Genomic DNA, 27604 nt, shown 5'->3' with positions numbered 1-27604 from the left:
CACAAGCATTGCAGTCTTCGACGGTCCAAGCTAGAAGAATGCCCCTCGCTGATCCGAAATACCCGACTGAAGCAGCAGTAGTTACCGGAAGTGCCGCGGCAACAACGGCGGCAGCAGCAACAGCATTGCAATTCCTTCGTTCTAGTTTTCCCGCCAACACCAGCCAGCTGGAGTTAAAGCGCACAGACTGTTGCCGCTGACGCTAACGAAGCGATACAAGGTAGCAATCGGGCACCCCATTCAATATTTGCGTTCACCATTTGTTGCTGCCTGCACTTACATATTGTTTTTCCTTTTTGCTGTTTTTGAAACGGGGTAAAACGGGGCTGCTTGTCGCAAAAAGTGAACACTACAGACACTTGCTGCATTTAGTCGCCTTTCAAGGTTGCAAGGCGCATTATTATGGGTAATAAATTGAGACTGGTTTATAAAAACAGATATGTTATGCACAAGTTGGGTGCTTTTCGTGTGTTTCAGAAACCGGGAAGCCTCCTAAACAATCGCTTTCGAAAACCTACGTCTTTTATCGTGTATTTTACGAAATATTAGGCCTGGCTGCACGAAACCAGTTTCAATATATTTTGTACCTCAAACTGTTACCAGAACAAACTGGCGTGAATCAGTAGATGAGAGTTTGTGTGTGAAACGTGAGCTCTCAGATTACACACTTGCTTACTGCTGTTCTTGATTGTCTGATATTCTAGGACGAATATCTCTGCCATAGTGTTAATGAGGTTACACGAGTGCCCAATTAGAACACCGGTCGTATGCACTGCGCACTCAGCGACCGCAGACGTGTTGACGGGCCATGCTTCTTCTGGTCAATTGTATGGAAAACTTGGTTACGTACATTGCAAGAACCTGTCTTCTTTTACCGTTCTAGTGCTATTGCCATTTTGTACGAATGATGACTGAATCATCAACAGCTACCTCACCATCAATTCATCAGACTGCACTGGTGTAGAGTAGCAATACCCCTCACTGCTTGTCTATTACCCCCATCTCCTCCCTACTGCTATTATTACCCTCGAAAACAAAACATCCAACATGGGCGGCCAAGAGCTGCGCGTTCCTGCTACTTTTGGGATGTTATATCACAACTACTCCTTTCACTAATAATGACGATCTTGATGTTGTTGCCATCTGTGTAACAGGTAACATCCGGCTCGCGAAGTCGGGACTGTCGCACAACTGGCTTGATATACGCATCTGTGATGTAGTTTTGCGGACTGCTCTTGAAACGAGTGGTTCCTTCACCCCGTGCGACCGCTGTACCAATGATAATACTTTATAATAATATATACATTATAAAACTATCAACCCATCGAGCAGTAAAGGTTCTATCCCGTGGTCGCCATTGACGGCGTTGTGGTACTCCGTTGTTTCAGCAACTATACTTGCATTATGGCCGCAGCAATAGCGAAAACTGCAATAGAGTCTACACCGATCAACCAGCAGTAGAATCACAATCATCATCGTTATCATTATCGTCACCGTTGTCATAGACAGATAAGATAAAATCAATGGCTTTTGCTCCGGTTGCAACAGCGGTGGGCCTTACTGATCTATATATGTTGACTCCACAATGGTTGGTCGCCGTCAGACCACGCCGAACAGCAGTACGCTCGACTAGGTATCAGTCATGGCGTGAGTTACCTTTTCGTCTTTCTGCATACGTTTGCCTTTCTGTCAGTCTGTGTGGTGGTCTGTTCATCAGCATGTTATGTCTGTCTGCCTATTAGTCTCTTGAGTTTATTTCTTAAATAGACAGTTGGCTCCCTCTATCTACTAAATCTTCGAATCTTCCCTTATACTACTGGTACACCTAGTGGACGAAGCCATCGGCAGCGTCGTGCGCAGCAGGCCAACTTCGTGACCACTCTGCGGCTTATTCTATTATTTACAGATGTATAAAGCAAGAGTACCAGTATTGTCAGTAGCACTCTTGACCCGTTCGAGGATCGCTTGGTCGTCATCAGGATCATAACCGTTGTCGTGTCACCATCTTGTTACCCATGTCAGCTGTAAGCAGACAGACTGCGCAAGAGTAAGTAAGATTTACCACAAAAAACGATACGAGCGTCAAACTGATTTAGACAAAGAGAGAGAGAGGGGGGGGAGGAAGGGAGGGAGGGAGGGAGATGGAACCGAAAGTACGGCAACGGCAGCGTCGTTTGCAATAACAGCCATTCCAAGCGAGTTTCCATTAGCTCTCGGCGGCACCGCCTACATCCGGTACTGGTCGCCTTGCACTTTGTAGTCTCGTTAGTCAGTCGTCAACAATAATCATCTCATCAATTTATGATAACAACGATGACGATAATGTTGTAACCGAACAAAATACAACAGCCATATGGCTCGTATCAGTAACAATAGCAGCGCCGCTACGACAATTGTGGGGTTGCCGTCATGTAGCACCGTCTCAGCATAGTTGCTCGCTCTTTACCTACAGTCGTCCCCACCAGAGACACTTTGTTCATACGGTCAGTGTATCTAGCAAGCAGGCTGCAGCACCAGCGACGACGGCTACGACGGAACTTCAAGAAACAGCTGCAACAAACAATAGCAGTCGACTGTTACTGGAGGAAAATTAAGCGAAACAAGGATGCGGTCAAAGAAACGTCCAACAACAGAGTAAGGGGAGGCATGAGACGTAGGTGTGATTGTAAACACTACCAATTCACACCAACATCGCTGACAGCAGCAGCAACGGCAAGAGAAGCGACAAACAGCAATGGGACTACTGTCGTCTGCCTATGCAACCTGTCGTTGTGGTTGCTGCTACAAGAGGGCAGTCTGCTACTACACGCTCTGTATCGGATACTTTACCAAACAAGCAACCAGAGAAAGCCTGAGAGGCAGGGAAGTGGCGACATCCACGCCACCAATGCAATGCTTGCGATCAGAAAGGCGCTAGTAGAATGTGTATTGGCTGCAGTGCGACGGCAACAAGCGCTGAGCGTTCAACCAAAAAAGAAACAAGAAATACTCGAACTACGACAAGCCAGAGGATCCATGCGCCACTAGATACCTAGACTTCACCACGCAAACCGCAACATCCGCAGCTGATGGTAATAATCATGATCATTATCCCCAGTGGGGTAGCACGTGAAGCCGCTGGAACGACCTCAGCAATAATAATATTAGGTTGCAAATTTGCGACAAGAAAAACCTATGTTATTGGTATTTCTGCTGTTGGTGCTGACGCTGCTTTTAGAAAACCTCTGATTAATGCGTACTTCTACTACTAACAAGTGAAGACGGTAGCCGCAACGAGGTAGTCGCATGCGAACAATGCGAGCCATATGGCGTGTTGTTAACCTACCGATAGACAGCGATACGGCGTAATCGCTTGCACAATTTAATCCATTATATAAGATATTGGCGAGAAAACAGGATGGATGCACTTTTATACCATTGATGATGACCAATAACACTGTATATATATGTTAACAACATTATCTTGCCCTTTTATCCTTCCCTTTTCATATAGCAAGGCATACGATAACAAACAGCTTGTAGAACATGAGCCAAGGTAAATGAGAAAAGAAAAATTCCTGTAATTTTTTTGATAAAAACTAGCGTTTTTACAAAGATTCAGTATACGTTATTTTTTCGAAAACAGAAATAAATTGGACCAAACAAACTGTACCCTATTCGAAAGAAAAGCTTTCAAGCATTACGAAAAAACAAAATCGACTTTAATGATCGAATGCTGATTTAACATAAAACAAACGTTGCATCTACATCGGGTGTCTCTCGTTTCAATAAGGATATCTGAGCGTCATTGTCTTGAGTCTCAAATGCTCTTCTCGATCAAAATTGATGTCTAATTTACCAGAACTTTGCACGCAAGATAAAAAAAAGTCAAATTTAAAAATTAGGTTATCAATTTTACAACAACAACAACAACAGCAGGTTTCCTGCCTTAATGGTCAGCTTTGAGACTAAGCCCACGGCAGGCTCTTTAAAATGTCTCCGACTAAAGTTTGGGAATGGGAATAAAAAATCCGCATATGCTGAACTTGAACATGTAGTCGTTAGCATAAAACCAGCTAACTAATAATAATAACTAACAATCTTAGACATTCTAGTCTACGGTTAGCGCCCAACAGTTCGCCTTCTGATCATTGTTCATTCTAAAGTCTACATTCGCAATTATGTGCTAAATCCAGCAATGATAAGAACCTTAAATACAATAATAAGCGAACCACAATTATCGGATTAAAAAGTAAACACATTAGTGAGTAGCAACTAGTTTAGAGGCAGGACAATTTAGTTATTATTTTATATTATATTATTAAGGCAATAACAACTTTTGCGATGCGTCCAATAGATATCGTCTCGCCGAAGACGGTCCTAACAAAGATATTGATAGAGTACGCGTCGCCCTGCCACTGAACGAGTACGACGATCTTCTCCGTCGCCGTACAGTTATGTACGTTGTTTGTTTCCGCGTCATCCGTTTGTTGGCTTGCTTCGTCGTTAACTTATTCGCTGATTCCTTTAAATGATAGTGATAGATACGTACCATCCACGTGATCACCGTATGATGCCGCGCCACACGGGCAAAAATAGGCCAACGAAAGCAGTAGCAAGCGAACCATGATCATCACAGGCACCATAATAATAACCCAACGGCAATATTCATACGCAAGTCGACACATACATACACACCTATACATATATAGACACAGTATAAATTCATAGGCACCAACATTCTACAGACTACGAAGAAGCAAATAGTTAATCCCTGTAACTAAAATATTATCAGCAACCGCGGTATTATCAACAGAGGCAACTGTAGACCGGTTGTTGGAATCAGTAACGTGCAGGGAAAAGGTGGACTTTCCGTCTGGGGCTGATTGTTTTTGTTGCTGCTGCTGCTGCTCCCCTATTGTGGGCCGTAATGATGGTTCTAACTGTTGATTTTCGATTAGCGAACGGAGGGATGTAGCAATGATGCCCGTACCCCTCAATGAATGGAAGAATGCGGCAGCGGGTGACAATGCGTTTACCAGTACTCAGCTCGTACAAATTCAACATCAGCCAGGTAAGTGCATTTATTTACGCTTGTGTGTATATTTTTTTACCGCATTGTTCTTTTTTTTCAGATTTTTACGTATATTGCTTCAGCCAGACTGCTGGCTCCCCCCACGAAATTAGGTGTGTTCACCCTCGGTTTTAAAGCTAGACCACATCCCTAAATTTAGCGGGCAAACATGTCACCACTACGTTGTCATGGGGAACATATAGTTAGCCTCTATTTGACTTGTGTATTCGCAAGTCTCGAGCTTTGACCGTTACTATGTTAACGAGATAACACTAATTGGTATTTTAAGACGACAGCTGAAATTCATTCATTCATTCGTACGGGAGTGAAGTCCAACAGTCTTCATGCGGACAACAACAATGATGACGGTCATGATGGCAGTGGAGGTGGTGAAGCCACCGTTGTTTACGCAGCAATAACTGAAGCACTACGTAGTAAATAACTGTTGCGAGTTAGTGTAAATAAAGTTCGTAGCAGCAAATTACTCGACTACCTCACTTGAATCTTATCGTAACGATTACAATATCGTAACAATAAACTACTACAAACCAATTACAAATACTTTCAGGCTGCTAGCTGCCGAACCAATGGCTTATAACAATTAAATTTTTGGCAGATAGACAAACTACAATAGCAGCAGCAGCAGCAGCAGTGACAGAGCTGCCATGATCTGCTTCACAGTCGGGGCGTTGCGGCATTGACATCGGCGAACTTGAAGCCGCAGCTGATGACATTATTAGTATTGGTGTCGTTGTTCAGTCGACGTGGCTGCTGCTATTGCTGCAGCTTCGTCAATGGTGGCTGTCGCATCGATAATGTAAGCCATAGCTACTAACGTCGTGTCGTGATATTTTTTGCCACTGCTGCAGTGTGCGTTTCTGCGTTACGCTATTTCACCAGCTGCTGCTGCTCCTCCTCCTATAACAGCAGCAGCAGCAGCAGCAAAAGTACGTCCGCTTTTACTATAGCTCGAACTATAGCTATATTACAATGCGCCTATACGACTAACGCTACAAGTAGACTGGCAGTTACTAGTAACGTTCTAACAAAAGCCTAGGGAGCTTGATGATCAAGTCAATACCCACGATATGCATATAGGACCGCGCCATAATTACGGCTTGCGAATCGCCGTGATTATCTGTCACTACTGTTGCGGCCGCCGATAACACTGTCATCATTTCGTTATAATTCTGATACTGCACAAGCATTCGCTTCTGCTCTATAACACAACGCACTCAGCAACACGACCCTGTCTAAGAGATTGTTGGGGGTTGAATAGGACAAGAGCAAGTTGCATTGTCGAGAGCCGTAGTAGCCACAGCAGCAGTAGCAGCAGCAGCAAGAGTATGAGTACTAACAACGTCGGCATGGCACAAAGTTAAGGAGAAACCGTCATCACAATAAATCCTAGAACCACACACGTCCTCGTCGCCTGTGTATGGACAAATATAGCAAGCTAGCTTTCTAAGCAATAGGCACGTTTAAACACGCGCAGCCAGGTAGGCAAACAAGTAGGTAGGCGGGCGGGCGATCAAAGAAGGCAGCGGGCGGGTGATCAAAGAAGGCAGCGGGCGAACAAGCGAGCTGCTAGTGCAGCCATTGAGCCGAGTAAACGAGCCAACAACAGTCAAACAGGTAAGCAACCAAAACCTTCTCATCATCGTCGCCATAGCCGTCGTCCTACCATCGCTAGTGGCCAGCAGCAGAATAGTGCAGGCAAACAGGCCAGCAGTGGACTCGCAAGCTTGCAGGCAAGCAATCGCTGCCTCTCAGCCCGCTGCTGCTGCAAGTCAAACATTCGCACAAACGCGTATAGGAACCCATACGACGTTCAGCAGCAGCGCACCACCGCCGTGACCGTCGTCATCGTTGTCGCTCGTGTTACCTCCTGTAAGTTGTTGCCCGAGGGACCGCAGTCAGACAGCCAAACAGGTAAACAGCAACGCAGCTGGCTGCATGACTACTGAGCGGCCAGCCAATCAGCATATCCACGCTGCTGTCGCTTGGACTCAGACACTAACTGAGAAGGAGACGACGGCATCGACAACGATTTCGAACGGGAACCCAACAAAAGGTTCGCAGCAGGAACGATGACATACTAGAGAAATCAAGACAGTGAGTTGTGCAGAAAGAAAAAGAAGGAACAATACAGGGGATTGGGGTGGGAAATTCAGTACGATGACGATGACAACAACGTCAATAGCAACGTTTTTTTTCCTGAGCCCGTCACAATGGTAACACGTGTGGCATGCTGACAGTGGAGAACACGTATTAACATTAATAGCTTTCCAAAGGTACACTAAGCATTATAAGATAATCTGACCGTGCTTATTCAATTTTCCCGTTATGACAAAGGGAAACTTGTAATCCCCCAATTATTAACTTGAGATCTCTGTCGTAGGTACTACTAAATTAAAAATTAGTATAGTTGGTAAAGCATCGATTGAGAATGTTCCATAATGAGCTAGCGAAGAGGGAGAAGCAGCAAAACGTATGTCATTCGTCTTCAGGAAAGTCAACTATTCCGATTTAACTAATCTAGTTCTCTACTTTTTGCGGCTTTAAATTGCATCGCTGCGTGTAGTCTTTCATTACAGTTTTAACCGAACGTGACCGCCAATTCAACACAATTAGATATCATCGGAATCTTCCACAAATGCCAAAGAAGCATGATACTACGTCTGTTCCGACGTGAATGTAAGGTCAAGTGGGACTCGATTAGCGAATTGCATGCCGGGAAATACAGAAGTTCAATAGCTAAAATACATCTGTATCTCATAACTAGTTTCAGAACTTAGTGAAAGTTGAGCAGCAAGTCTGCTGTTTTACCACACTGGCACAAATAAACACACATGTGCCTAGCTAGACAGCTGCAAAAGAGTTGCAGCACACAGAGACGTGCGGCAAATACACGAAGCTCACAAACTAGCTGCTGTTATTGCAACAAAAGCATGGTTATTCAAACACAACCGATGCATGGAAGCGACAAAATAGCAGTCTGTAGCCTCTCCGTGAACAGTGTCGAGACGAGTTTCATGTATGTACCCCGTAAGAGGAGAAGACCCCAAACGATCAAAGTGCGCACACATGCGGCAGCGAACACGAGACCCCAGAAGCAGAATGGACCACATCGAGGAATTAGGTGTGTCGTCGTCTTTTCTGACAACCGCAACTCTTTTACATATTATGATGGTATCGATACAGACCGACTTGTCTTCTGCGATGTCTGGCGATGTCCGTATTGTATACAAAGGTGATCGCGTGTGCATTTGTAGCGCCCCGAACCAACTGGAAAGCTGCTGCATCACGTTGAGGCCACAACACTTACCAGACGCATAGAGATAGGTATTCGGTCTGTGCATATATAGGATCATCATGTGGCTGTGTGATCTGTTACAATACGCATACTCTATATACCAATAATTATATGACCGGGTTGATCCTGATTACTTGCCCATCGGGTCGAGCCTCATCTCACCTCATCCAAATCAGCCAGGTTGACAGGAATCGACAGTCTACGAGTCGGTGACCTGCCCAAATAGCTTCGCCAATCAACCGACGATGTTGGCTTCGGCATCAGCAAACGATTTCACTTGCGTGGATTTTTTCTCGGGGGTTCGATATAACAGTGCGCAGCCACAATCCACATTTACTCACGGCAGACAAACAGCCACTCACACAGACACGCACCAGATAGACCCAACACAGCACCGCTACTACTGCTACAACTATTACTCGTGCTACTTGGTAGGCTTAATAATAACTCGACCGGGATACGGGGCCCTGAGCGAGGTTGCTGAACGTCATGAATTTCACACTCACCGGCGATAACTGCTGGCGTGCTCTCGACGATGGGCGCTACGCCGTCGCGCGCCTGCCATCACACATGGCACATCACTTTTTGCAACAAAGCCTGCAGCCACGAGAACTTATTGTTTGCACCACCACTCACAATTCCCATTCGCAGCAAAACACATGGTCAGCCCAAGTGAACATATAATAGGACATGGCTGCGGTACCCAGCTAAACCGGTTCAGAAGAACGGCCGCACGGTTCGTACCACACTGACCCACAAAGTTGATTTTGATCGAAGATTAGTTCCACAACTGAATAGTTTTTCGAAATTTTATCAAATTATCATAGCTAGTGAGGAAGCGCTTATGCGGTAGCCAAATCAAGCAGAACGGACCGATGCGAAGGAGTGAAAACAACCTGACTCAGGGAATTCCATATTCTGTGGTACGATCCTGTGGTACGAACATTTTCGTCGCGCGCAATTCAAATCCCGATGCACACTCATGGCGCATGATGTGACTGTTCTGAATGCGGTAAAACTTATATGGAGCTCTTTGTAGAGATAACGTGGAAGGAATCAAATAGTACATATTTACTCAAATACCAATTATCGTAGGAAATTTTAGATTTTCTCAGCCCGCTGGCTCGTTTCAAATTTTGGCACTCATCTCAAGAGGTTTCGAGGTACGGCGCCGTATCGCCTGCAAGGCTGTGCGATAGTCTCTTACATAAGTTCTAAGGGTGTCCTTAGAGCGGACAGCATATTAGCTAGAAAGAGAAGATTCTCGAAGACAAGAACGCTAAGGTTCTCGCTTAGTCTTGATTAGTTGAGTTCCAATGACCTCTTTTCATGTGATATGATTTTATTTGTGTTTACTATATTTCGCTAGTTTTTTTACTTGCAGGAAATGCTAGCAGCAAACAATAACTGCCCTCAATGGCATACTGCATTCTATACGAAACAGTATCTCTACTCAAGATATTTAGAACAAAAACGCCCTCAGGGAACGGCGGCATTTTTGTTTTTCTAACAAAACTAAATTTTCATTCATACCGACAGTGCCGACGGAATCGAGATACTATTCACTGTGTGACGCAGCATATTTTATCAACGTACGGTGGTGCGTAATGGGAGTTAGATTTTGGATCGAGAAAACGTTTTCTTAACAATTTTCCCATACTTTTTCTTTTGTGAGAAATGTTTTTCAAGTTAGGTGTATTGTACTTTATATCGCCTTTGAAAACAAAATATAAAATACACTTCATGCATTATCTCTAATAAGAAAGCTACGTTTAACATATTTTATCAACATGTAGCGAGTTTATCTAAAGTTTAGTTTTGATTTTTTTTTATTAATTTAGCTTGTTTATTACCATGGTACTTGTAATATTGCCGTAGTTTTCATTTTCCACCTTAGCTGATTTTTTGAGGGATGTTAAAGAGTGTGAAACCTTTCCATTTTCTTATGGCAAGGACATACAATTTTACTTTGTCTTAAAAATGTTTATTTCAAACTAGACAGCGAATATTTTCGATAAATATAGCTACAGTTCGAAATCACTCGAAAACGAGACAGTTCTGGCGTATGCCAGTGATTAGATTTTTGTCTGTGAACCATTGCACCTCCGGGGTAATCAAACCCGTGATGGCTGGGTGGGTAATGTATTTGCCTGTTGATCTTCAGGACACGTTGTGATCAAGGTTTGAACCCGGGTACAGAGATAGTTCGTCTCGTACTAGAAGCAGCATGTTTAATGGAATGGCTAACGGCGATTTCAGATGTAGAACTCGAAATACAGGGGATATTCAAACGAAAAATCACTTCGTTGACAGCTATAGTGCGACCAAACATTTCCATTGGTATTGCCGCATTGATTTTACCGCACAAAAATTTGTTCCATTGAGACTGATCAATTCTGATTTCTGATTTTGACTCTATCTGTTGGTAGAGAGCGATGCAGTAGAAAAAGCTAGTTAGGAATTAACATAGCACTGTATAATCGTACACGTGGAAAATAAGAAAACTACCTTCATGTGTCTAAATAGAATACTGCAGAGAATAACAACAGAAAGAGCAACGTACGGTCTCTAGCAGCCATCCTTAAAATTATAAAGAATTGTGTCGCGTAACAAGTTATCGCGGGTAACCTTGAATAGCTAACAAATACACCTGAAGTAATTCAGTAAACTCCTAAACTTGTCAACTATAATGTCAAATTAATTAAGAATTAACGTAAGTGTAACTAGGCGTAAGTGTTAACTAGCAGTTCCACCGACTCAAGTTAGTCTTTTACTTTTATTAAAATTTTTTTATATTGTTTTTTGTGGTTTCGTACGCCGTGCAAAACTGAAAGTATTGTTTTCACCAGCAATTTTGATTCACAAAAAAGCTTTCATTGTAAGCAAACTTACATCTGTATCTTTAGTTAGATATGAAAGTGCTTTGAGAATTAAATTTTCGATGCATATAATTGACCGCTGCATTTTCGCGAATTGATTTTTCTTATTAAATTATTATAATAGGAAAGCTGTGAAAATCTCTTACGAGTATTTCATTATTTATCTTCATTCATTATTTATATTATTTAAAGAGATATAGATACGCGTTCAGTAAGTCGTGCACAACTATCGAAAATGCAAAACCACTGTATGTATTAAAGCGTCGTGTGAGCATAAAACCAATTAATTCTATGGTGTTTTACTTTAAAATGGGGCCTGGACTAAACTAATTAAAATGTATAAAGGTTTATCTTCATTACCGCCTTAGTCGATCATTGTTTTAGGCGGCTCGCCTTCAGTACGAAAGAAGTGTGCCTATACTAAGATTTAAGTATGGACCACTTAACACGGCTGTAAGTTTAGTAGCATATTACCGCTACACCATCATGAGGTCGGACCGAAAAGATTGACTTCCGCTTCCAGAGCGTTGTGAGAGCGTAAACATGCTGTTTACGCTCTCACAGTGCTGCACTGCCTAGGAAGTTCGTATCTGCCAAAGGGGTTCGAACGTTTGCTACAGCTGACCAGATCTTATGATAATTTGAAGGTTTCGCAAAAAACAAGAATGACGCTCATACTAGCTTTCTTCAAAACTAAATTTTTAGAGCAACGTAGAAACAATGATAAATAATGTGCTACGTAGGCTCAACTGCAAAAACCACTGAGGACTTGCTGAGCTCCATCTTAAACTTGACAGAACACCGACAAAAAGCAAAATTCTAAAACAACGTTTCAAGGAAACGTATCCAACTATCGTAACGAAATCGAAGGATCCCGCTTCTATCCACAAAATGGTTTCTTCAGTACATCTGCGCGATACTGACGCCTATTCACTAAACATTTCGCGCCATAAAAAATTGCGGTCAAAAACGACCGAAATGCAACATGGATCATTTAGACTGGTAGTGCGGTTAAAACCTAAATACTTACCTGTTAACTATTATGTACTCATTCGCAAAGAAGCTACAAAAACGGGTCTTTTCTAAAAATAACCGTTGCCACTGACCTCAATCATGATTGCGCTGCCCTGGGGCGCCTCATATATAGTATACGGAAATGTTGACGAAGACGGATTGATATCGACCGCGCAATGTGTCTGCTGGCGAGGACCCAGCAACAACCATTTGGTTACAGAATACTCAATCCTATTAAACTACCAAGTTCAGTAAATTTCTATGCTTTGATGATATACTACTTGAAGTCAAGTTTGGGTACCAGAACCTGCTAGGCCTTCTTTGGCCTTTTAAAAAAGAGTTTTTAAAATTTGTGCAAATGGCCCTATATGGCCCAAAAAAAAGTACTACTGCAACCCCAAAGTGTTTTCACGGCATTATTTTGGGTTGACTGAAGCATATATTATATATAACTCTACAATGCCGATTAACGTACCTAATTAAAATGTTTTAATATATGGGCCTTTTAACACTTGTAAAAAGTTCTATGCAGCAGTCTTTACAGAAGTTTTATGAATGGACAGGAAAACTAGATCTAAAATTATTTGCTCATAAATGTGATAGATAAGACAGGACGCGATAATTTTATGTTATTAAACTATACATCAAATCGTTGTATATGTATATGTAAATATATATATATATATATATATGCATAGTAAGAGCACTAAAAACCGGTTGCCACGTATACAATAAATGTAAATGTAAAAAAAAAATGTAAATGTCAATACGACAACCGACCGAGATATAAGTTGAACAACAATAAACATTCTTCAATAATGGAACGACGACAAAGGCGATTACAAATGATCCGGAAGTTGTCCGATATTATTCAGATTGAAAGAGCTAAAAGGAACGTTTTAGTGAAGTTTGCTACTTTCTAATAGGGTACAAATAAGGAGCACTATATATATATATATACATGATAACAGCTAATAAAGACTGAACAATAATAAGTTACATTCAAACGATAAGTGCTCCATATGTTTATGGGAGATCTACTTTAAGTATTTTTAAACAATTAAACATGATGTCAAGTTGTATACGCACGGACCACTAGCCAATTAGTTCTCTAGAACAACGTATCTACGTAGTCGCGCTCCGCTTTCTTTCCATGTAGGGAAGTTATAAGGTGTCTTATAAATTTTTGAAAAGTTCAAACCTTTTCTAAAGGTGCGACGTGAAGTTTTCACATAGTAACATTTAAACACTTTATATGGTATGTCTATGGTTGTCCGCCAAAAGAATAACTTGCAATTTAAAGGAATACGTCATTCAGACGTTACTCAATATCCGTGACGACGTAGTGGTAACGCAGTTGTCTACTAAACCTGACAACACGTGCGGTGATATCTAGGTTTGAGATTGGCCATCGACGCACCTCGTGCGTTTCTACCTAGAAACTAGCGAATTTCGTGCTGGGGACAATCCATACGTGGCAATACTTAACTAACGCAACAGCAGATATAAAGTTTTTTGGAAAGAATTGAGTGATAATAATCAATTTCTCCATTTCTTTCTCCATCAAACAGATATATGCATTAAAACGCATTTTAAGAACACAGTCATGCAGTATCGCATTCACAATATACTTGCATTACTATGCTGAAACCCGTGGAATTGATTATTTGAGCGAACGGAAGGCTCAACAGGAATGAAGGAAAGTATTTTACATCCGATCAATAAGAAGCCTTCATTTAGCGGTAGATTTTTTATTCAATTGGTCATTGGGTTAAATAATGCGCATTTACGTTCTTATGTTTTAGTGATTTTAAAGGCACAGCAAAGGAAATGCAAATTTTGCATGTTATAGAACCCATGCTTTTTTTATATATTGAGAAGCTGCAAGTTCAGACTAACATTCAGTATTAATCATAAATACAGTGTAGTTTAACTTTGACTTTTCGAGGAGTTATTGACCGTCAAAATTCAAATAAGTTCTAGTATTTAAAAATAATTTTACTAAATGCCCACCATTTTTGTTGATGAGCTTGTGCCATTTTTCAGATAACATGATAATTCTATCTTTGTAGAACCTTTGCGGTTTTTAGATGATGGATTATAACAAATGATTTTGGTATACCTCCATTGAAACTAAATCAACACCATTAAGAGGCTTAGCAAAGGCCCAAACGAATGATTTCACCTCGTGTACTACTGCCGAATCCCAACTTCCTGATGACACCAATCCCGACCGACTCGACGCAACCCAGACAGTCTGAGATATATGATTTTAAGGCTATCTAGCAAATAAGAAGAAACGTTAGCTAAAATAACGCTAGGCACTTTACAAGTTTAGATTACATATTGTGTACGTTTTCTATAACGCTTTGAGTACGGCGATGAAGCTATGTGATCCATTACTTACTCAAATCAGGTGTTAACTGCGGATGGTACTGATTGTTAATATCTTGGATTTAGCCGACTCATGGGGAACTTTTGACGTACACCAGTACGTTCTTGTCACAACAAACAAAAACTGAGAGAAGCAGCATCCATTTCAAGCTATAACCCAACGCAAAACATCACCTTCATTTATTTGTATCTTCTTACCAATTCATATCTCTGTTCATTAACAAGAACGAGGCAAGGGCTGATGGCTCAAGACCCACCGTCGATATACACTACACGAAGAGTGATAAAGCGAGTTTATATTTTGTTAGATCAAGGCTGTTGCTTTTCAAAGTTCAAAAGTATGGTCGGTGTATATAGTTTGGAGCCGAAGTCTCGATATTTATTTATTGCGCTCGAAACGGTGAGCAAACATGGTCCACAGCAACCAGAAGTGCGCAAACGCCTTGCTTTTACAATTTTCCTGCAGTTTCCTCTTCATGTTGACTCTCACATCTCTTTACATCTGCCTATTTGAATAACAGGTAGGCGGCTCTTACAAGTTATTACATTCTGACGATAGGAACAATCACAATAACCTGTTGAAAAGTCTTTAATCACGACCAGACGTTAGCTTTTACGGTCGCGGTCATTCCTTCTCTCGTACTGAGGTAGTAGCGAATTTCGAATTCGCCACGCCTAAGCTATAGTAATCTTCATACACGTAGGAGATTATCAACGAAAAAATTATTTAACTCTTCAAGTTATGCTATAGTTACATACCTATCTCGGCTCGTAAGCATACGACAAATAGAGCAGATTAATCAGGCCATTTTGTCGATCGATCACAACGTCAAAGAGGCTCATAATATCTTGAGACAATGCAAATAACAGCGAGCAGTACTAGAGATGACTTTCAGATGCACACTAGCGCAAACCTGTCTCTAAAATCCATATATGACGAAAAACACACGATGGGGTCGTAAGAACGTTGACCATTTACAGAGCATAGAATTGCTCATGTAGTTGTATTCCTCTTTATCAAAACTAAGCTTAAAAACCATTTGAATCTATGCTACATATAGTTTTGGTTTTCTTAACTGATCATTCAGGCTTATTAGAGTGCTACAATAAGCTGCTACAGAGAGCCTAGTTAATTTGCGCGTGTTCTATTCTCTACATGTTCTATCGAGATTGCTGAAGATATGCGCGGGAAATTCGAAATCTAATACCGGGCGAGAAATAATCGTTACTGGCGCGATCGCCAAAGCCTATATCCGGCTACGTTTAACGTTGTAGCTACCCAGAATGTAACCGGTCAGAATCTGATTACTTTTTTTTTGTGATAATTGTTGCGTGTAGGACACACAGGACAAATATATATTTTGAAATACGTTTGACGCAGAACTTCATCTAACAGGAGCTATTGTAGTGTATAATATTTTGAAATATATGAAGGTTTCCTTTTTAGTAATTAACAACGCATCGTTTAATTTTATCTGCTATTTTGTTTTTCACTTTCTTAAAAATCATACTTAGGAAATTTTGGTCCATTTGGAGATAACGCTGACAAGATTCGAAACGCTAACAAGATAGAAGACGTTTAAATTTTGTAGTGAAAAGATTCGTATGAAACGATCCAGAAAGGATAAAAAAAATTACATAATGAAATAATCTCTCGCGAAAAAACGACTCCATATATGTCAAGCTCAAGTTTCTATCGCATGTTTATTAAAAGATTTTTTTAATCAACAAATAAAAGATAATATTTTTCAGTGAACCTCTTTCACATGAATTGCCTCTGGAGTATGAACTCTGTTATTTCATCGCTCTGTCGTGTTCTTGTTAATTGTGTTGTTGTTGTTGTTATTATTATAATAATATGGTTACTTTTTATAAATTAATTATTAATTAATAACACCATTATGATATATTTATATATAACTGCTGCTGGCAAAATAACACATTTGTGAAGGCGTACATTCTTAGCTTCTTACTCCGTTTACAACTCTCGCTTTATCTCTCCTATTCTACTTCTCACTCTATGTGGAACGAATTGTCTTCTTGTCATTTCATATATATATATATATATATATATATATATATATATATATATATATATATATATATACCGAAACAGTCCCGTTCTGTTATTGTCAGCGTTAGCGATAATGATCAGTACTCGTAAGCGATATTATTATGCATGAATTTTTTCTGCAGTTGTTGTCTTCGAATCAACCAGTTATAACTGGAAGGTTCGTAACGTTGATGTAATTATGTTTGTAAATATGTTTGGTATGTATGGATGTATATATGCGTTGGTATACGGGGACCTTCAAGTTTCGGCTTCAGTTTCATTATTACCTATCAGATTTCTTAGTTTCACCCCACTCTTAACCACAAGTTACTATTCATTACTCAAGGGCCTTATTACAACTAATAACAATTGCTCCTTCTGTCTAAGTGCTAAACAGTTTGCGTAGCTTCCCATTCACATCCGTGTGTTCCGGACACGTTTGTTCGTCTTCGACGGAACGTTAATAGAGAAACGAATATTTCGATCATAACAACTGGATTTTTTCTGTTTTCAATTTATGTTAATGTCGAAGTCGTCGGTATACGCCGACCGGTTCAGAACGCATCTTTTTCTTTCAATTTTCATTCATTTGCTAGCTTTCCCTTTTGATTCAGCTTCAGCATTTTTCTCACTACTGCATCGATTGCGACTATCCCTCGAAAATAGGGGACGACCGACTGACTTCTAGCCAACACCACGACATTCGTCCGGTATCCCTTCAACTCGATTCCCATATCCTAACCATTATTTTTTGCTTATATAGCTAACGTCTCAAACTCTACGCCCCCTCTACTGTCCGGTGCTCAACGGCCCAAATCGATCCGGTGAGGCGCAAGAGTTGTTGTACTCTAAATTCTATGCAAAAGCAACCCAGTCGGCCGCCGCGGTTAGCTCCAAAACTCCCCAATATATATATATATATTGTATTCTTGCCAAAGGTGTGGGATTAATTTGTGCTGGAAGTGGTGTACTGCTCGAGGCAGCTGTTCAGAAAAAAAGTAGTAAAGGCAGTTAGCCGGCTTAGCCAGCATTAGAGCAGAGTCAAGAATGTGTGAGAGAACGCGGCAAGGATCATCTCGATTCGCAAACTTGCATGCCCTCTAGCAGCAAAGGATAAACAAGAGTAGAAAACTTTAATTTGCTAGATGATCTTCATCGTAAGACCATAAGCAATCGACGACTCGATCAAGATCATTCTTCAATATAACACAGCCATCCTAAAACCGAGACTAAGTATATAATAAAAAGCTAGTTTCAGTAATAGTTTATGATATCAAGTATAGCGCACAAACGGCAAGGCGGAAAGGTATCGAAACTGAAACAATTGATAAAAATTAAAATGAGATTTACTCATGAAGAAGTCACAGGTGTGTAAAAAATGATGGGTGCTGATTTACCTATAAAAATATACGCACCGCAAGCGTGCTAATGTGTATTGAAGATTTATTGAGTTGGGTGATGTCTCCATATATTCCCTAAGCTAGACAGAAAGGATTATTGGTAGAGCTACTGAAATTGATGAGATTCGGTGATATAGATTTTCAATTTATTTCGACTGTTGACTGCTGCCAATAATGCTTGTCCATTTTTCCCTCTCAAAGTAATGCGTTCTCCTAGTGACATCAACTGGCTCAAAAATGCCCGTTAAGACCCCGGTTGGATGGCTGTGGCTATCAGAAGCTCTGCATTTGGGTAATGATAGCAAATAGCTCGTTACGTCACTATGGGCTACCATTAATAACAGTGTCTCGTATTGTTGTCATATATAACCATTGTTGTCAATATATTTATCTGATATAGTTTTAACGGTGCAATAGCAAAAATTAACAGATTTATCACAATGATAATGATGATGCTGGTTTAAAAAAAGAAGGAAGAAGATCAAAACATATACATACACCCCCACACATATATATATATATATATATATATATATATATATATATATGATAGAAATACTCTTGTACAGTAAAAACAATATATAATAGCATGGCATACATACATATATGTTAGATGTGTACGCATTGTAACAACGGAGTCCGTATGTACGATAGCTTAGCCGTTCTATGTTACGCAATAATGTTACTAGTTTTCATAATATCTCGTTCATCCGTTATTAGCAAAAGCTAAGAAATGTGTAATTTGAAAGTCGTTGACCTACCGTGAATATTATAACTGTGTGTTTTACCATTATTACATATTGCGTTTACAGGCATGGCCTTTTGAATATGGTTCCCTGTAAAATGAACAAGGTATACAAAACTCCAAGGGCCAAGCGCAAAAAGTGACATAGCTTCTTCCATGGCTTTGATACGAACTGTTCAATACGTCAACCAGTTATCCGAATTGCACCAACAGAAATCAGTGAGCGAACCGCCTGAGAGAAGACTGCACCTCTTTAGCTTGTTGGCTTCATCTCCGCGATTAATAGAAACCTTTCGAGGAAGCAAGCAGCGTGCTTCACGGATTGCTGTGTGTGTTCGGTGTGTACTACGGCAGTATCAGCTGTGCCCTTAAGCTTGCTCTAGTAGTACCTGCTTCGCTCTATGTCCGGCATCTTTTTTTCCTTTTATTTGTTAGTAAGCGACATCTGCACAGTTCTCATTCTCATCGGCTCGTGGTTTTGTAATCGGTCGTATCACTAGAAGCAATCATGACAGGGAGGGCTTAACTTTTTACCCATTGGCCATTTGCTTAGGCTCGTTCTAGCACTTTTCAATTTTATTCAGATTCGCATACTCGCGCTTCGTGTGGCAACTTGTTCCTCAAAAAAGTTCTATTTGTGCAGAACTTAACGTTTGCTGCCTTCTATTGCATCGCGTCTTCACAAAACGAAGAGATTTTTAATGCTGCACTTACTTACTTACTTACTTACTTACTTACTTGACTTCAGATAAGCAGTTGTCACGACTGGTCTGGCATCCATTCTGTACACACAGTTTGCAGCCCTCGAAAATGCCCCCTGGTGGCAACTTAATTTCATAATCGCAGTATACGGCCACACTACAAACGGCAATCATCCACAGGGTCAAAATGTGCTCATCTACAAAATACATGGAAATTAGAACGAGCTACTAGAAATGATTTCTTTTTCTACCATAATAGAGTTGCTAATTATCACTAGGGCGTATACATATGGTCGTCAATAAATAAATCTCGATAAGTAAACAGTGCAAATGGTAAACGAACGATAAATATCACATGGGTTACCACCAGAGAGCGCGTCGGCAATTGGGCGCGTTGTTTGCTAGTATAAAAGAAAAAAAAAAGGCGTAAAATGTCTCTGAATTAACAACTTAACGGCTTGCTGTCGTCACATCATTGGCCGGTAATATAGAAAACATCGCATATTATCTCAAAGATGTTTTGGTATATCAACCCCAGCCCAGTACATCTGTGACAAATAATGTCTGTCTTCGTAAATAACATTCTCTTTCTGCGTGCTGCACTAAATTTCAAACTGAATCAACAATGTACACAAGACCAAGCCGAAGACTGCGGTCGAGCAGTGGCCTTGTACTTTGTGGCACGGACACAGCACAATTCCGAAAAAAAAAAAAAAAAGAAAATGAAGAATCTGTAACAGTGATCGGTAGTCACCTTCATCTTCTTTTGAGGCGTCTATAAGAGTACATGTAGAAGGAAGCCTCTGTTATCGCCGGAGGCGTCACGTTGCATAAGGGGAACCCCGCTCGTCCGCGATCTCCGAGCTTCAGTCATTACTTTCATTCATGTTGTTTGCGTTTCTCTTTTGCCTGCGTCTATCTCAGAGTCTCATTCGTCACGCGGCCCGTCACTCAGTATGGTCAGACTTAATACATCAGCGATTTCAATCATCAGCTCCCTTGAACTAGAACATGCTTGTATCGGTTCACATAGTCTGTTGTTATTGCTCATTTCAATGGTTAGTTCATCATCGTCTGTAAATTTGCCAACACTTTTTTCCTTATCCATTTGCTAATCATACATAATATCATATAATTCTGTTTGACACCTACTTCTCCGCGGAGATCACTTTGTTAAAGGTCGCTCGATTCTGCCTCTCTCGTGTCGGAGTGTGGATGCGTTTTGTTTGACAATAGTAACAATAATGTGACTGCCCTACATTTTGTCTCTTGCCGCTTATTTTTCTCTAGCAATAATATTATCGCTAATTTATAACAGTATATATAATAAATATCATTGTCATTGTCAGTGTTGTTTCATCATCGTCGTCATACTTTGTCATCATCGTTATTCATGATGATAATAGAACCAACATTATTATAGTCATCAAGATGCAAAATGTCAATTTTGTATATGCTACTAGTTAATTTATTATTATTATTATTGGCAAAAGATTTTCAAATCTTCCCGCCCATTAATATCGTGTTTTTGTGACAATTATTAGTTTGCGTTGCAGATAGTCAGAATAGATGAATACTGTTCACTGGAAGAAAGCGCCAGTCCCGATTGTTACAATTACTTGACTATCGTTCGATTGACAGGGAGTGGGTGCGTACGTACCCTATTGGTTCGAGTTTTGTTCTATATGTTCCCTATCGCATACGGCTACAGTTACCCCTACTGTCATTGCTACTATTATCGTCCTTATGGGTCTCCTTCTAGTTCTATTCTGCAGCGATTGATTTTGGCGACGAGGAAATCTTCCCATTTGCCGGACGAGTGCCGTCGAGCTCGATAAAGAAGGGCAATATTTCTATTGCAATAGCGGTTTTGTAGTAATCAATTGGTATAATAATATAATTACCATTATAGCATAGTATAGTAATTGTTACTATCTGAAGAAACACTGTTTGAGCTTAGCCTATTTCTCCTTATGTACGTTCACTGGCCGAACGCGTCCTCGTAGTTCACCCACTACCAAATTACCATTAGAATATTATTGCTCTTAATAAATTACCGCGTTGCAGCGTTCCTATTTTCACTCTCTGTGTGTGTCCAGAATCGAATTGTTTGATTCTTAATCCATTGCGCGACATAGTGTACCTACTGGACGCAGCTACCACTCCACATTCAGGCCACGAATCTCCTCGATCTTTTTTTCTGCTATAATAATTATTAACTATACAACGGTGAATACGGGACTACAGTCTCGTTTCACCGAGCCTTTAGTAACAATCGTACCAGTACTGCTGATATATTAACAGTAATTATCATTGTTGTTGTTTCTAGTGCATGTGTGTGTGTGTGTTTGTGTGTGCGTTCCCCTAACTGGGGGTCACAATAGAAAATATCTTTCCTAGTTTGAGTTGCTTCACTTCCACTAAACGTTGTTACTATTGTTTACGATGGTTGGCGAAGTTCTAATGTGAGGTCGCGTATTTGCTATAGATCTGGATCCAAGTTCCCTGATCAATGAAGCAATAATCCTTAAGCATGGTTCTTTGTCATTTTTTTTTTTCAATAATAACCCTTCGTTCTCATCACGGAATCTGCTTCTGTTTTTTTTTTCTTTATTATAGGCTAAGGTATAGCCTTTCTTTGCTATTTTGTGTCCATTCACTTTTATTGCTAGAATTATGTGGTTACATTCAGTCACTATAGGTATCCATATGATTATCATTTTATTACGAAACTTAAAACGATTTGCGTTTTGCCGGTCCATTTTGTTATCATCAGCTTTGCCCACCAGCGTATAATGAATTCTTCAATTGCACCTTGTATGCAATAGTTTCTGTAATTGATTCAGTTTGCCTATCCTATTGATGGTTAGCATTTGCCTTGCCCTTATATGCATTTATATTTAATTATTAATTATTTAAATATATTTATTTAATTCTTATAATCACGACGTTAGTAACAATCCTCCTAACTATAATATACGATCGTCATCATTATCATGTCATCACCAGTCGCGTTAACATTTTTTCATCTTAGTTAACACGCTTTATTATATTGTTATACTTAATAATAAGAACCATAATATTATTAATCCCTTATGTATATATATGTGTATATATATATATATATATATATATATATACATACATATATATATATACACATATATATATAATGGCTATCTCATTAACGGCAACAGTATTAACAAAATAACCGCTTTCTATATCTACCCTCTGTAAGTCGACTGTCGATATCACTAGATACCCAAAAAGGTGTCCGTCATACCCATCCGTCCGCCCTATGAGATGGAAGGCATATATTGTTTCTGTTACTCGTTCCAACTCCTTCTTCTCGTTAGTATGTCTCGTGTGCCTCCAGCGGGGCGGGTGCATAGAACATTACGAAGCAAGCAAGTAAAGGCCGCAATGGTCACTAGAAGCTTCAGTGTCACCATTTCTCATTATGTGTTGTAGTGGGTATATTGCTGGATATAATTCCATGATGGTTTTTTCGGCGTGCAGAGATTGCCGGACCTGCTCACGGATCGACTTTCTTTTTTGTTTAGTATACATGTGTCTATGTAGAATATTTTCATGAACGGCATAATGTACGATTGGTTGATTGATTGCCTGAATGAAGTCATATGAATATATTATGCTTATGTTACAAATAGGTTTCTTCAGTGTGTTACGTTTTTTTTCCTGCTAACGTAACACGTGCACAGGAAATTGCACGAAAATTTTTTTTTATTTCCAAAGGGTACCATAATGGAGATTTCGATTTATAATAATATGTTCTACATAGAATTTGATCTGAATTATACAATTTATGTTGCTCTAGCTATCCCTTATTCATATACAATACGTTCATAATAAGCGTAATAGCAGGAGAGGCCTGGCCGTAGTTATAGCTTTCTTGTTTGTCGTTCGGTTCATTTAACCTCGTTTCTATAAGTTTCGCCATTGCTGTTATAATCACTTTAATTGAGTTGTGGATAAAGTTTCCAGGTCGAGGGTATCGTAAGTTTTGAATGCGTTCTTGTATGTCTCTTGCGTATGTATGTGTAGATAAGGTACTCAATGTTATTGCTTAACAAATAACCGTTTGCCATCTGTTAATTGTCATTTTAGCAAGCAGTAAATATGCTTCAGAAGATACAGTTGTCAGCCTAAAGTAACTTGGCTTCAAGTTACAATTCTTCAACTGGCAATCACATCGTTTGGCTATAAGGGATAGTTGCTTGTGTATCTGTGACCCTAACATTGCTTGTACCCTGTAGACACATTCAAGCCCTTATTCGACTACTGCCGCTGGATTCATCCCTACATTGAGACGCAGTTAGATGGGTCGATAAACGTCGACCGCGTCTATACGCAGATAATGAAATAAGCTACAAATAAGCTTGCGTAACAAAAGGCCCACAAGCAGCCCGTAGTCATTGAATTGCGCCGATTAGTTAGAGTTGCAAGACATTCGTGTTTAGAACGACGTATTTCTACTACTGATAGAATCTGGCATCGCCCAATGATATATTTCGAACAATGAACAAGAAATGCAAACATCAACCAAAAACATAATGTCAGCTTTTATCTTACTACGTTTGTACACAACATCCGTTGTACGAAACACAGGATATTTTCAATATAGGATTGTGTGTTTTTTTGTTTTTTTATCTAGCACGTTCAGCTCTGTGGCTTTTCTCGTTTATGACACACATTCATCACCGCCTAAAAGAACACCACTTGGCTTACCATACAGCTCGTCTAGCATCAAGCAACAAACGCCTGCTACGAATTCGTCTACGAAGCGGCTGACAACGATGTATCCTCTGCCTATAATATGTTTTGCTCTAAGTTCCTTTAAAGCAATATTGTTATTGCTACCCCCTTGCAAGAGCATAAGTTAGACTATCTACATATGCAGAAACATTACTATCATGTCGATGTATGCCAGCGGGTACTGTGGGAGTTTTCATATGTTATAATGTTTCTGCTTTGTTTCGCTCTGTCAAAAGCTGGTTGGCTTGTTGCAGGATTCTACAATTCACCTACGGCTTTCAGCAGCCCCACCACCCCTGTCAGGGCTACATGGGGGCAGGCGCTTGAGATCATCATCATCATCATCCGTATCGTTATAATAATAATAATAATAATAATAATAAGCATCATCATCATGGTTGTTATTTTTGTCTTTTTCATCTTATATATCTTCACCGTGCCTGCTTCAAACGCGTAGCAGCAGTAGTTATTATATTAACTCGCTGATGTTAGTGCTAATATAAGGTTATAATTGTGGGTTATTGCCATATGCGTTTTTAGGTCTATCTTCTATCATTAATAATTCATATTGTTAACGGTAGTTGATGCTGCCGTTGTGTACATCTAACGCTCATTCTACATTTCTTACAAATGACAGTTCATTTGTTCTCGTTTGTACGATCCACTGTCATTTTGTGACTTTTTTTTTTTACGAAGAACAAGAACATTTACATTTTTCTAAAAACTATTACCACTTGTTTAAGTGTTGATTCGAAGCACAGCTATGAATGTTTTGTATACTTGGCCGTTAAACGATCTCCAGAGCACCAGATTCATTATTGGGTGTGGATCTAATCAACGTGCATTTCGTGTCATGTCCGTGCATTGTACCTGCTCTGAAATCCGCTTAGTTCTGAGAGAGAGCAGTTTTTCTCTGTACCGTTATAAACGTATAACGGCGTAGCTCACACCTCATCATATATATATCGTATGTACGCTGAAGCCCATTGGCTCGATGGTTCGCTCGCTGACACGGCCTCATTCACCGTACGTTTCTGAGATTTGTACTGCAACTGACAAACCAAAGTATTCACACTATAACTTGTTTAACACCTTTCTCGCCACTATATTGCAGATAGACAGGTATACAATCGCTTCGGCTAGTATTCATCCTTCTCCAGGGCAGTGGCAAGGGTCAGCCGTGTTCCGCCATATCGTTTTCTATTGTTATTATTACTACTTGCACCAGTCTTCACAACACCTTTCCGCATTTTTAATAGGGTCGAATACCTCGTGCACAACTTTCCTCGAAGTCTCGAATGGAACAAATAATAACAATACATTTTACAAGTTGACAACTTTAACTGCTAGCGATGCATGTTGCCATGGTAAAGAAAAGATGATCGTACAGCTTCTGACCGACGACACGCGCCAACATCTAAATAGAGTACGCTTCCAATGTGTCGAAACTTGAAAAAGAATAGGGGTTACATTAATGCCAAATATTGTTATACGTTCCAGACAGTACTCTGTCCCTATTTATTAATGGATTTCGTTGTTTACGTGTGCTCTTTTTCGCCCCCTATTCAAGGCACCAGCCCACCCATCGACTGTTTATTCATCGTCGTCTTTGAATTTTTCGTTTGCTCTATTCCTCAACTTGACACCTTGCATCAATCACTGCTCAACATTGCCACTTCCGTTAGCACTTCATCAATATCATCGGTGACACCAGCATCGATTCCGGCTGTTCTATTCTCCCCTCACTTTCTCTCTCGCAATCATTCATCTCTCTCTCTCTGTATATATATATATATTTATATGTATATATATTTAAAGATCTTATCAGTTTACCAGCCACCTTCTTACTTTCCCTCGCGTTTGTATTGTTGTTGTCGAAATGTTATTATTATTTTATAGCCTTCTGCCAGTTTGTTTGCCCCCAACTTCAACAAGTGTGCCATACCATTCATGTTTGTCATTTTAAACTTTTATGCGTCATTATCACTATCGTCGAGTAACTTCTCGCGTTTGCTTGGCTTTAGCCATTTACGATGCTGGCCTTAATAGCGTAATGAGATAGTATTGTATATTGAGTTATTATCATTAATAGTATTACTATTATCTCATCACTTTTTCTACACTTTTCTTTCGGCATCGTCTAGTGGTTGCCATTTTTGTAATGTGTCTCTTTTTCTTTCGTACGGATTAAAGGCGTAATAGATTATCGTTAATTTTCTATAAAACGCTAGTATCTAAACGTGAGGTAAACAGTGTACATATGCATCCCTCCCCCTCTCTCTCTCTCTCTATATATATATATATGTATATATATATATGTGTGTGTGTGTGTGTGTGTGATTGGGGAGACAATCAATAAATGAAAGAGGGCTGGCCAGGAAGAGATTATAAGTAGGTATGAAAAGTAACCGAAATAGAGAAAATGTTTCGCTGCATAAAATAATTCGTTCTTTATCACCACTATTTTTGTTTCACTTTTTTTTTTCTAGAGTGTGCAACAACAATAAATTATGTCATAATTATAATCGTTATACTATCAATAATAATAGTAATACTAATAGTAAAACAACAATGTTTAAATGAAAAAGGGTAATCAGTAGTAATAACAGCAATAGTAATAATAATTGACACCCATCATAACATGATCAACAAAATAATCGTATATCGTGTATGTATCAATGTGGATTGGGCTTATTTCATTATGTCACGCTCGTCATTATTGTAATTATCAATAAATGAAACATCTATTGTCTAAGAGTGCTCGCGTAAATTTAACTGACGGACGAGCTTGGCAGGTTATGTAACTGTGCTGAGCCCGTGCCGGGTCCTGATGGCGCGTGTGAAATGGCAACTGCTGCTGCTGCTGCTGCTGCTGTGGTGCTCCTGCTGCTCCCGCGATGGCCGTCTCCGCCTCCTCCTGCTCCTCCGCCCCCCCCTCTAGTATTCGCGGAAGCGTGCGTTTTAGCGTGCGCATTGAGATTGCCTCGGTTAGCGAAGCCTTTACCGCAGGTGGCGCACTGGAACGGCTTAGCGCCGGTGTGCACCGACATGTGTCGCTTCACCGTCGACTTCTGCGAGAAACGCTTGCCACATACCTCGCAGCTGAACGGCTTCTCTCCGGTGTGGGTCCGCATGTGGATTTTGATTCGCTCTTTGTCAGCGAATCTAGTCGACAGACGAAACAAAAGACAACAATGAGAAGAGATGTGATAGCGTTTTTACGAATCACCCTTACATCTGTTCTCTTAAGCTACCAACGTCCGATGATTTCGA

General features: G+C 40.2%; 1 protein-coding gene and 1 long non-coding RNA gene across 12 annotated transcripts in view; one reads left to right on the top strand and one right to left on the bottom strand.

The window, feature by feature from the left end:
* The first annotated feature begins 984 nt into the window (after positions 1–984).
* Positions 985–24733, top strand: LOC147753519 (uncharacterized). Of its 7 annotated transcripts, none has more exons than XR_015310990.1 (5): positions 1120–1647; positions 1907–2047; positions 4941–5053; positions 18922–19192; positions 24231–24733. It is a non-coding gene; the product is annotated as an uncharacterized LOC147753519 (long non-coding RNA). The 7 variants fall into 7 exon arrangements; XR_015310991.1 differs by having other exon boundaries at positions 1121–1647; positions 24568–24733; XR_015310989.1 differs by lacking the exon at positions 24231–24733 and having other exon boundaries at positions 985–1633; positions 18922–22191.
* Positions 16336–27604, bottom strand: part of LOC111260293 (uncharacterized) — a 47571-nt gene continuing 36302 nt past the window's right edge. For 3 of the 5 annotated variants that reach the window (XM_086968261.1, XM_022832928.2, XM_086968260.1), the window contains exon 7: positions 16336–27496. In XM_086968261.1, coding sequence (XP_086824387.1) covers positions 27103–27496 — 394 coding nt within the window. In that variant the 3' untranslated portion in view covers positions 16336–27102. The remainder of the gene's footprint in view (positions 27497–27604) is intronic. The other 2 variants (XR_015310984.1, XR_015310983.1) reach the window with 2 other exon arrangements.

Source organism: Varroa jacobsoni, unplaced genomic scaffold, assembly GCF_002532875.2.
Source record: "Varroa jacobsoni isolate VJ856 unplaced genomic scaffold, vjacob_1.0 scaffold_425, whole genome shotgun sequence".
In the NCBI taxonomy this organism is placed as follows: Eukaryota; Metazoa; Arthropoda; class Arachnida; order Mesostigmata; family Varroidae; genus Varroa; species Varroa jacobsoni.
Note: the sequence above shows the minus strand (reverse complement) of the source record. Positions and strands in the feature narration are given on the sequence as shown.